This window comes from Octopus bimaculoides, chromosome 23, assembly GCF_046866305.1.
Source record: "Octopus bimaculoides isolate indiv1 chromosome 23, ASM4686630v1, whole genome shotgun sequence".
In the NCBI taxonomy this organism is placed as follows: domain Eukaryota; kingdom Metazoa; phylum Mollusca; class Cephalopoda; order Octopoda; family Octopodidae; genus Octopus; species Octopus bimaculoides.
Window position 1 is genome coordinate 18,369,456 of NC_142950.1, and position 12,676 is coordinate 18,382,131.

At 35.9% G+C, this 12,676-nt stretch overlaps 1 protein-coding gene across 6 annotated transcripts in view; it reads right to left on the reverse strand.

The window, feature by feature from the left end:
* Positions 1 to 12,676, reverse strand: part of LOC106870770 (inactive phospholipase C-like protein 1) — a 191,682-nt gene that overhangs the window by 135,433 nt on the left and 43,573 nt on the right. For all 6 annotated transcript variants that reach the window (XM_089340302.1, XM_089340304.1, XM_089340300.1 and 3 more), the window contains exon 3: positions 195 to 344. In XM_089340302.1, the coding sequence (XP_089196428.1) occupies positions 195 to 344 (150 nt within the window). The remainder of the gene's footprint in view (positions 1 to 194; positions 345 to 12,676) is intronic.

Here is a 12,676-nt window from a genome sequence, read left to right on the forward strand (position 1 = left end):
ATATTTCCTTAATGAAAGTTCAGAATTCGTATATGGGTAGTAATTTTCAACCAATGAGAAATCAATAATTTCTCCTGTTCGGGCAAACGAACCTACGTTCTCTCTCCGCCTCTTATAAGTTTGCTACACTAGCTAGCTAGATAGATAGACATACAGACAGAATAATCAATAAGAACTTGTTAGATGGAACTTACTTCTAGCTTTGTTTGGTTTCTTGGAGGTAGGCTGCCATCGTATTTCAGTCATATCTTTGCTGAGAGAGTACATGCGAAAATACTGTCGGCTGTTAGAACGAACTTTTACCATTTCAGATCCATCTTGCATGCACGCCAGACAATCTTGGGCTAGAATAAAGAATAAAGAAAAGAGAAACAAAATATCAAATTCAATTTATTTGAATAATTACTTAATGAATTATAGGAGCAAGTGAATTAAAAGTTAGAAAATTTGAAGTTCATTTTGTGCATCATCATCATCAACCTCCTCCCCCTCCTTCATCCTCATCATCATTTAACATCCATGTTCTAGGCTGGCATAGACTGGGTAGGTTAAAAGAATCTGATGGACCCACAGACTGCATCATGCTCCAGTGTTTGCTTTGGGTTGGTTTGTATGGCTAGATGCCCTTCTCAATGCAAACCACTTTATAGTGTACACTGGATGCATTTTTCATGCTTTATTGAGGTTATCATGCAGCTCAAAAGATTACAAAATCCAAGAGAGATAGGGTTGGTTTCATGCTATGGGACAAAGGGATAAAGTATGAGAGAAGGGAAAGGGTGTAGGGCAGGTTTTTGATTGGTTATTCAAATTTAGTAGGGGAGAGAAAGAATGAGCAGTAGAAGCTGCAAAGAGATAGATATTAGAGATGAGGGTTCAGGTGGGCCTTCAAAGCCCAAGGTAAGTAGAAGTGTGTGAGTGGGGACTTTGCAAGATTGTATGGGGAGCAGAAGAGGATGGGAAGGGGAGACAGCCTGCAACTATATAAAAGTTGGGTAGGGTATGAGAATTTATACCATTATCTTGGGATCGTTTTTATATGGAATGCTAAAACTATGGAACAAAATTGTAAGCACAATCTATTTTTTAACTTCTATCTTTTATTTGTTTCAGTCATTAGACTGTAACCATGTTGGGGCACCACCTTGAAGGATTTTTAGTTGAATGAATCAACCCCAGGACTTATCTTTTGTTAAACCTAGAACTTATTCTGTCACTCTCTTTTCCTGAACCACTAAGTTATGGGGAAGTAAGCACACCAACACCAGTTGTCAAGTAGCGATAGCAGGGACAAACACACACACATGCATATATATACAATAGGCTTCTTTCAGTTTCCATCTATCAAATCCACTCACAAGGCTTTGGCTGGCTTGAGGCTATAGTAGAAAGCACAGGTGCCATGCAGTGGGAGTGAACCTGAAACCGTGTGATTAAGAAGTAAGCTTCTTACCACACAGTCACGTCTGTGCCTAGACACATAATCTATTACACAGATGACATGATTTGTGAGACAACCGACAAAAATTATGGAAGAAGTTGAAAACATAATCTATATACAACATTAATATCGTTTGTAAGACAAGTGACAGAAAAACTATGGAAGGAAATTAAAGACATGCTGTGTTAGATATCAACATTTATATTATATTAAATATAATTTCATAAGAAATTATGTATTTCAAGGTTCCCTATAAATCTACAATAATCCTGTAATATCCAAGATAACAGTAGAAATTCCATAGGGCATTGCTAGTATATAAGATTATTCTCGCACAAGAAAATTGGTCAAGCAAAAGATTACAATTTTGAGCTAAATGTGTGTCCATCCAGCTTGGGCACAGCCAAAACTCTACAACCTCCTGCAACACACACACACACATATATGCACAGAGGTTTATATTCGCAAGCACAGATATAGAGGTAGCTCTCTCTTTGTTTCTGTCAGCTCCTCTCTCTCTCTCACATGTGTATATATAACATCATTCACATGTGTGTGTGTGTGTATGTATATATATATATATATATATATATATATATATATATATATATATATATATATATATATATATATCATCATCGTTTAACGTCTGCTTTCCATGCTAGCATGCGTTGGACGATTTGAATGAGGACTGGCAAGCCAGAAGGCTGCACCAGGCTCCAATCTAATCTAGCAGAGTTTCTACAGCTGGATGCCCTTCCTAATGCCAACCACTCCGAGAGTGTAGTCGGTGCTTTTACGTGCCAGTCACATGGTACTGGCAATGGCCACGCTCAAAAAGGTGTTTTTTATGTGCCATCTGCATGGGAGCCAGTCCAGCGGCACTGGCAACAACCTCGCTCGAATGATTTTCTAACATGCTACCAGCACAAGTGCTAGAGGGCAATGCTAGTAACGATTACGCTCAAATGATGCTATTTATGGGCCACTAGCACCAAAGCCAGACAGCTGCTCTGGCAATGAACATGCTCAACAGTGCTGTTAGTGTTTATAATATATATATATATATATATATATATATATATATATATATATAATATTAGGATAAAAACTTTATAAGAATTTATCAAGTAGTTAGCGTGAAAAAACCTCATAAGGAAAAAAACCCATCATTTTTTTTTTCCATAAATATATATAATTTAATTTATATAAGGGCATTACTATACAATAATGCCTCATGCTTAGAGGGACTCCATAGGTCAAAACTACCAAAATAAGCACATTTTTACCGCTAAAAATGTGCTTATTTTAGTAGTTTTGACCTATGGAGTCCCTCTAAGCATGAGGCATTATTGTATAGTAATGCCCTTATATAAATTAAATTTTATATATATATATATATATATATATATATATATATATATATATATATATATATATATATAAATATATATAAATATATATTTATATATATATATATATATATATATATATATATATATAATATATAATACATATATATATATATATATATATATATAAATATATATTTATATATATATATATATATATATATATATATAAATATATATTTATATATATATATATATATATATATATATATATATATATAATATATAATACATATATATATATATATATATATATATATATATATATGTATGAATATATAATATATATGTGTGTGTGTGTGTGTGTGTGTGTGTGTGTGTGTGTGTGTGTAAATTTGTGAATGAGAGGAGCCTTCCCTCAACAGGAAATCAATTGACATGTGCCATCCTTTCCAGTAAAGATAACAGTGTAATGGCAGCAACAGGGTAGGGCTTTCACACTGATACATACACTAGACAATTGTTTACAAAAATCTGCCATTGCTAACTTTTTCAATCAGGGAGTTTTCTCACAATAAAGTGCCATATTTCTTTCTAACAGTATTTTGATTGATATATTTCACCATTAGCTATATGTTATCTAGCAAAAAAAGAGAGAGAGAGAGAGAGAGAGAGAGAGAGAGAGAGAGAGAGAGAGAGAGAGAGAGAGAGAGAGAGAGAGATTCAGATTCCTTAAGGTTAAATTTAGAGAAAACAAAAACCCACTACCACCTCCACAGTGGTGGTAATAGTGGTAGTTACCACTATTACCACCACTGTGGCAGAATCTTTTCTATTCAACGTCATCACTTTGTATGTCTTAGATTGACTATTTATGCAATTTAGTCTCAAATGAGTGCAAATGAAGAGGACCCCTATGTAGTTGCTTGGCCCATTAGAATAGCAGCCAAATTACACATGCTAGCATTTCTAACCAATGACAAAAAGAAAAGAAAAGTCCATCTATATATGTGTGTTTTTATATATTTGCTTGTCCCCCACCACCGCCCGACCACCAGTGTTGGTGTGTTTACATCCTCGTAACTTAGCCTTTCAGTAAAAGAGACTGATAGAATAAGTACCAGGCTTTACAAAACAGTAATAAGTACTGGGGTCGATTCATTCAACTAAAATTCTTCAAGGCAGTTCCCTAGCATGACCTCAGTCTAATGACTGAAACAAGTAAAAGACATGAGATAACACCAACTTCAGTAAACCAGTCAGACACTTGATAACCTATAAATCTGGTGACCATGCTAACCAGATTGACTACATTCTCACCAGAAAGCAGGATTTATGGCTGCTCATAAATGCAAAGTCCTTCCCCGGTGAAGAATATACCCCTCAGCATAGATTACTCATTAGCAACTTCAAACTGCAGGCATGAAGGATTCCAAGACACAAGCCAATTTGGAAAAGAAAGATCTAGAAGCTTAAAGATTCTTTGAATAGTCAGAGGTTTAGGGACTTCCTAACTGAAGCATTTGATGAGGAGGAGTTACAGACTTGCACAAGGATGCTGGAAATGCTAGAAACAGCAGCTAAATTTCCCTCAAATTTTGTCCTAATTTCTCAAAAAAAAAAAAAATGAAGAAAATGAGGAACAAATGACTCATTGGGCAATGTGGTCCAAGATACATGAAAATATGGGAGGCTGAGGGCCAGATTATCTTTGATCAGGTGATCAATAATCACCTCTTTATTTCTGATTGTCAACCAATCAGAAATGTGATGAAGGAGAAGCAATGTTGAGATAGCACATATGCACACATACACACACACACTAATACGTGCACATGCACACATTTACAGGTACACTTGTACACACTCACACACACTTACAAAAACACTCTTGTACAAAGACAGAGGCTGGCTGAATAGATGGACAAGATAGATGGACATATAGATAGAAAGACAGGCACATATAGAGACAGAGGGACAGACAGACACATATAGAGACAGAGGGACAGACAGACATAAATTGAGACCAATTTTAAGCAGTTGACTTAGTGAGTTTAACATTTCGTTTTTGACAAAACCTTGCTTGTGAAAATCTAATCTTCCTCTTTATCTTTGAGGTAAATAACAAACTGTTTTGACAACAGAAAGTCATGGAATAACAAAATTGTTCTACCATTGTTGCTTTAGTGCATGCTGGGCACACTGCCAATAAAATTGTTAAGTTGACGAAACTTCCGATAGCAACAGTTTATTATGTGTATAAAGAATTTAAAGAAGGGGGAAAGATTGATAGAAAAGAACAGAAGACTTGAAGTTATTCCAAGCACAATCCAAAGTTTCTTGCTGGCCTCAAACCCTCAACTGAAGCCAACCCATCCACATCTATGACAACTTTTGTAAAGAAACGCAATGTGTCCCTTTCTATGGTGTCCAGAGCTGTGAACAGGAACCTTGGCTTGACTAGCTATGTTCAACAACACCTTCACCTCCAGCTAACAGCCAAGGCCAAAGTGATCAGAGCTGGGAGGTACCCAAAGCTTCTGTCATTCATCAAATAACAAGGTGCAGGAAAAACTCTCATGTTTGTGAACGAGAAGTTCAGTGGACACTGAGGTGAAGCGCAGGAATTCTCAAGTGATTACATACAACCCTTCTGATGTCACTGCTGTTTGAGACTAAGAATCCTGGAGACTAAGAATCCTGGAGCAGAAGTTTGGGCTTGATAATGTGGTGCTTATCCAGGATTCTGCACCATGCCATGAGTCAATAGCAACACAGGCCTTCCTTGATGAGAAGGTGCCATTTTTTGTGAGAGCCAACATCTAGCCCAGGTCACAACCAGCTCGATTACTTTTTATGGAGAATACTTCAAGCAAGGACGAATGCTTCACCACACTTGAGTGTCAATAGTTTGAAGATTTTCATCGTGCATGCAACATGCAAAATCAAAAAGGTGGAGGTTGCAAACCAAATACAAAGTGTGCTTGTATGTATGTATACATACATACTTATCTACAAGACCTTGTATATATATATATAATTGAAAACCAAGAGGAGAATGGAGATTTATTCAGCCTTTGCCTGTGTATACAAGTGTTTTTTGTATGTAAATGTGTGCATGTGCATGTATAAGTGTGTGTGCTATCTCTGTGTGTGTGTGTGTGTATATATATATACATACATACATACATATTTATATATATATATATATATATATATATATATATATATACTTATGTGCGTATATATATACTTACGTGTATATATATATATATATATATATATATATATAGAGAGAGAGAGAGAGAGAGAGAGAGAGGACAGACAGATAGGCAGCTGGCTAACTAGATAGTGAGATAAAGAAAGAAACAGGCAGACAGACACACAGACAGGCAGACACTTATATATGCACATACATAGACAAACACATGCAGAGACACACGTTCACCAAAATGCTACAATTGATTTGCTTGCTGTCAGGTAGCAAGTGAATTGAATTTGTTAGGCCAATGAATGTATTACATAAATCTTAGAGATAAGACTGAGAGGATTAAGGTCGAATGAAGGCAGGAAGTCGAGCAGATTTAAGAGGCCTAAGTTGCAGCATTTTCAAAGAATACCTTGGTAGTTAAAATACATTACATAAACAGAGATATCATCTACATTTCTACCAGAAAATGTTAAATTAAAGAGGAGGGGGCTTGTAAAAGGTGAGGATAATGTAATTAGTAAAGGGAAGATATTGACGAGGTGAGATGTGACACCAAGTTGTGGTGATCAATAAGATACCCCTTCTCAGCCTCTCTCCATAAGTCAGTCCTCATCATGCAAACCTATGAACAGTGGTATTTCAGCTGTGGTCATCTATCTCTCTAAAATTTTCAGGCTAAGTGTATCTGGGATTACATCATACAAAGGCATTGTGAAGCAAGGGGAGATATTTCAATAAGCCAGTCAATAACCAGGCACAACCTGATACTGAGAATGATGTAGAGAACAGCAGCAGAGACTTCATCAAATGATGGGAGAAAAACTAGAAGTAATTGAAAGCATCTGTTATCTAGGTAACCAAATCAGTAGCGGAGGTGGATGCTTCGAGAGCATAGCTGCTATAATAAGAATAAGGTTGGGTGAGAGCTGATACCTTTGTTGGCAACAAAGGGCCACTCTCTCAGAGTGAAAGGCAGATTGTACAATGCCAGTCTGTGAACAGCCATGGGCTGGGACCGCAGAGGAGATGCAAAGACTTGAAAGAAATGAAGCTAGTATGATCCACTGGATGTGTAATGTCAGTGTGCATGTAAGACAGTGTAAATGTCTTGAGAAAAAGTAAGTGTCTTGAGAAAAATGTAGTGTTCAAGAGAGACAACTGCACTGGTATGGTCATGTGATGCATATGGATAAGGACAGCTGTGTAAAGAAGTGCTGATCTCTAACTGTGGAGGAAACCTTTGGAAGACATGGGACGAGGTGGTGAAGCATGATTTTCAAATGCTGAGCCTCACAGTGGCGATGACAAGTGACTGAGACCTTTGGCGATATGCTGTGCTTGAGAAGACCTGTCAAGTCAAGTGAAATCATAGTTGTGGCCAAAGCCAGTGTCACAAACCTGTGCTGGTGGAATGTAAAAGCACCCATACTAATGGCACATAAAGAGCCACTCTTGGGGGTGGTTAGCATTAGGAAGGGTATCAAGCTGCAGAAACCATGCTAAATCAGAATGAGACCTGGTGTAGCTCTCTGGCTTACCAGATCCAGTCAAACCATCTAACCCATGCCAACATGGAAAGTGCACATTAAATGATGATGATGATGATGATTATATATATATGTATATATATATATATATATATACATACATAGACAAAGAATAAGAAGAAAATGGAGAAGATAATTAATTAACAAACATCAGCCTGCAAACATCAATTGGATCTATTTACTAATCACAATCATATGTATAAATAAGTAAATAAAAAAGTAAATAAACAAATAAATGAATAGGAATAAATGAGTGAATAATGTAGTATTATTCACTCATTTATTCCTATTCATTCACTTATTTATTTATTTACTTATTTATACATGTGATTGTGAATAGATCCAATTGATATTTGTAGGCTGATGTTTGTTAATCAATTATCTTCTCCATTTTCTTCTTATTCTTTGCCTTATAAATTCTGGGTAAATTTCTGTTCCCCCACTCATACCTATTATTCAATTGCACTATTGCCTTACAACAGTAAGCATTTGGATATGAATACATAGATATACATCCAGTAGTATATTGATATTTATTATCCCTTAGAGGTTGTTTAACCTCTAACTCATATAGATGTGTGTGTGTATATATATATATATATATATATATATATATATATATATACATCTATATGAGTTAGAGGTTAAACAACCTATATATATATATATATATAGTCAATCCAAACATGAACAAGCAAGAAAAATGTCAGAACGTGGAATAAGTAGTGTTATTGGACGCTCAGGAAAGGACAGAAAAGAAAGGGAATTTCATGTTTTGAGCGGAGCTCTTCCTCAGAAATATAGAAAAAGTCCAAAGAAGGGAAGGCGGAGAAAGAAAATCGCCAACAATACACACGCGGTGACATATTGAAATGACCGGAAGGGAATGGGTTTAGAAAAAGCTCTTTCAAAGACAGGAGAGTGCAAGAGAAGGAGGTATGTGTGGGTATGTGCGTGCATGCAGGTCTCTGTGTGTGTGGTTGTGGCTGTTTATGTATGTATGTGGTTGGACTTAATGTTGTTAAACGTCACAGGAAGAATTTATAGTAAGAATTTTGGTAGGAGTGGCTGTCTGTTGTGTGTCTACCTACACATGTGTGTGGGAGAATGGTCAGTAAAAAGGTGTTTAACTGGTAGTTTGAAGTATGTGTGTGTGTGTGTATGTATATGTAGTGGGTGGGTGGGTGGGTGGGTGTATATATATATATATATATATATATATATAAAAACAAATAGTAAATGAGTATATGCATATATACGTACAGGTATGTGCATACCGACATCCACCTGTATGTATAGGTGCATATCTGGGTACAGGACATTATATATATATATATATATATATATATATATGTAGTGGGTGGGTGTATGTATATGTATGTGTATATATATATATATATATATATATATATATACATACATACATACAAACACACTTTGTATTTGGTTTGCAACATTCTTCATGTGAATTTGACTGTTGAAACGAATTTCGTAATATGGAATGGTTATTACATCAACAATAACACACAAATGCATGTGTTATTATCATTGGCATAATGATTCCCCCAAGACACAACAAAATATCATAAAAACCACAAAAGCTACCCAGGTTTTTCTGGCTGAAATATTAATTTATTTTACCATTTAGCTTTGCTTGTTTAACTGATCAACTGATATACTACTTGTTGAAAATCATATCAAATAGTGTACATCTATCTATCTATGGATATATATAATAACACAAATGGACTGAAGTTTATTGCAGCTGTTTCAGTTATGTTTTTTTAACTGATAAACAACAATGTCTGAAACAGCTATAGTGAACCTCAGACCATTTGTGTTATTATTTATGCTACACCACACTTAGAACCTTTCCAACATTGGATGTTAAGCCTAAAGTTGACAATGGACTGCTTGTCAGAGTATGCCTTTGTGTGATTTTACATATAATGTTGACTACTTAATCTGTACATGTGAATGTATACATAACTGGAAGGACAAATCTGTACATACTCTACTAAGTATGTGAGTGTCCATATACACTGTTGATACATGAGTATGCTGGTCTTGACTCAACCTTAGAGTCATTATTAAAATACCTCAATTTCAATTGGATTCTGCAGGTAATTATAACACACACACATGTACACATGTACACACACACACACGCCGAGTGCAGTCTGAAAAGGCACATTTTAGGAGTAAGGTCCCACTGCATGACAACATAGGGAAGTGTCTTTTACTATAGCTTCAAGCTGATCAACATCTTGAGAGTGAATTTGGCACACTGAAACTATGCAGAAGTGTATGTGCATATGTGTATTTATACATGCATGTATTTTATGGATACATTTATGTTTGTCCCAGGCATGACTTTAAACTGCACCCAGTAGTGGGTTGCTGGTTCAAGAGTGTGGAATCACCTCTTAGCCTAGTCTAACCCAGACTAGTAGTACCTGTCAGGATTCTAGCAATGGGTTAATTAGAATTGTCTCAGGAAGGTTTCTTACCCAGTAGACCCAGGGTAGATGAGGCCCTCAGCTCTTTAGCTGCTCATCTAAGAGATGATAACTCCATACAAATCCTGCATCCTGATAACTGCTGGTCTTGTGGTACTTGCTGCATGAAACCAACAACAAGTTTGAAGGACAAGAGAGTAGGACTAACCCTACACAAACCATACCCACTATAATATTCATTGTGCATGATGTTCAAGAGATCAAGACACCAGTACCAATTTTTTCAGCCGTGTCTTGTTGAACCCTCAATCAGTGAAACAATGTATGTACGCATGTATGACAGGTCACTCTTGGTCTTACAGGTAACATGTGACCCAGAACAACCATTAGCAACTAAACTGGTAAGCCTGCTCGGTAAAGGAGGGTGGTTTTTGTTGATACCTGGCAGGATGACAAACAAACCCTGTCAAAGGATGGATCAGCTGAGAGTCAGAGACCACCAGTCTGTGTAAATGTCTCTCTAAGAGAAGAAAATTCTGAAATAACACTTGCCTCAGTGCAAAGCTGGAAATTTTGTACTTGCTTGCTTCTGGACTACATGACTTTGTAGGTGAGAGTCTTATCTGTGCTGTGCAAGCTGTTACTTTATATTTTAGCCAGGGCATTGCTGACAGCCATTGTCATTAACATCTAGGATAAGATAATTTGTCAGTGAATGTTATACAAATGTATGAAATGAAATATATATATATATATATATATATATATATATATATATATATATATATACCTATTCCTATGTAAATTTACAGATTACATTATACAGTATAATACTATGCATGACCACATCTTTCAATCAATGAATGCCTCACTCTCTCCTAACTCTCTATCTCTGTTAGTACTTATCAATGCAAATGACATTAATTCATCAGATCTACAGTTCAATATTATTTATGTTATTTACCTCTTTCTCTATATTTATTTATATGTTGTATTCTAACAAGAACAGGCATGGCTGTGCGCACATGTATGGTTATCTCCTCGTGTCACTGCTTTGTGATGTTCGTCTACCCTTATTTTGAGGAGGAAATATGTTTCGCCTTTGTATAACCTACGACAGCTGCATGGGATGGAGTACATGCAGTCTTTGGTCATATTCTCTTCTGTTGGTGGTTTTACTCGAAGTGTTGTATTACTCTTGAATACTGTCCTGATGTCATATGGGCCGCATATCTTTTGTATCTTTTCGGAGAAGTCTTTCACATAGAGTAGACAGACTGTGGACAGTTTATTGGTTTCATCCTCTCTTTTCTTCGTAATTGGAGTGGATAGTATGTTTTTGGGGTAGTTGTTGCTTAATAGATTGTTACTAAGTTTGATCATTTCTTCATGGTGGGTATCAACGATCGCTACTTATATTCTTTGCACAATGTTTTAGGCACTGAGCAATCCCTCTCTTTACACTGTATGGATGGTGGGAATTGAAGTTGAGGTTTCGTCCAGTGAAGGTCGGCTTGCGGTATACAGATGTCCTAAATCCATACTTGGTGCGTGTTATTAATACGTCTGGGAATGCTAGCTGATTGTCTTTTTCCTTTTCTATTGTGAACTGTATGGATGGCTTTATTAAGTTTACATGATCTAACAGCACTTAGACATCTTCCTGGTGGGGCCAAAGTATAAAAGTGTCATCAACATATCACAGTCATAGTGTTGGTTTTAGTGGTGTTGATCCTAAAGCCAAATTCTCAAAGTATTCCATGTATATATTGGCTATTATCAGTGATAATGGTGAACCCATAGCTAAACACTCTTCTTGTCGATATATATCAGTGTCCATACTGAAGTAGATAGTTTCCACACAGAAGGTCAACATTCCCATCAAATTTCTTATTGGTGTATAAGTGTGTTCTTTTAGATGGGTGTCTGTCACTAGTTTTTCTTGAATCACCGATAGTGATTCACCAGTTGGGACTTTGGTAAACAGACTTCTTGCATCTATATAATACATATCATAATGATATTTATTCTCTGATTTGAAGTGACAATTTTTAAATATAAACAAATGACTGAAAAATGATGAGCTAACCTCAGGCTGTATCACTGCCCATATCCAATTGTAACTTGATATTCACATTATTTATTTTTTATGGACACAAATTTTCTTTTCTGAGCCTCACTTAGAATCTTTGTTTACAATACATTCTTTCTAGAATTTTTTCTTGTTTCGCTATACAATGTGAACTTTAATGTCCAATTTTTCCATACTCAAAACATTCACGATTTTTAAAACGACAATTACTCCTAAAATGTAAACCTCTGTACCTATAGCATGAATTTGGTCTTGATGTTCATTTTCCCTTTTTCTTATCCATTTCAGGTTGACACACATGTATCTGAGAGCAATGTTTTTCTTTAATTTTATCTATGTCATGTCTTAAATTTATAATCCTCTGGTATTCTTCAGCTACTGCCTGTAGAGTTAATCTTTGGTCCTATTCTAACTTTGTTAATATATGGAAAGATATGTCGGTATCTTCTCTTGCAGTTAACCCTTGAACAAAAATTAGACATTTGAACAAATCTGGGATTAATTCATTTAATTTGAATTTTTCACACTCTCTGTTAATGACCCCAGCAGAGGTGATGAAATCTTCATCATCTTT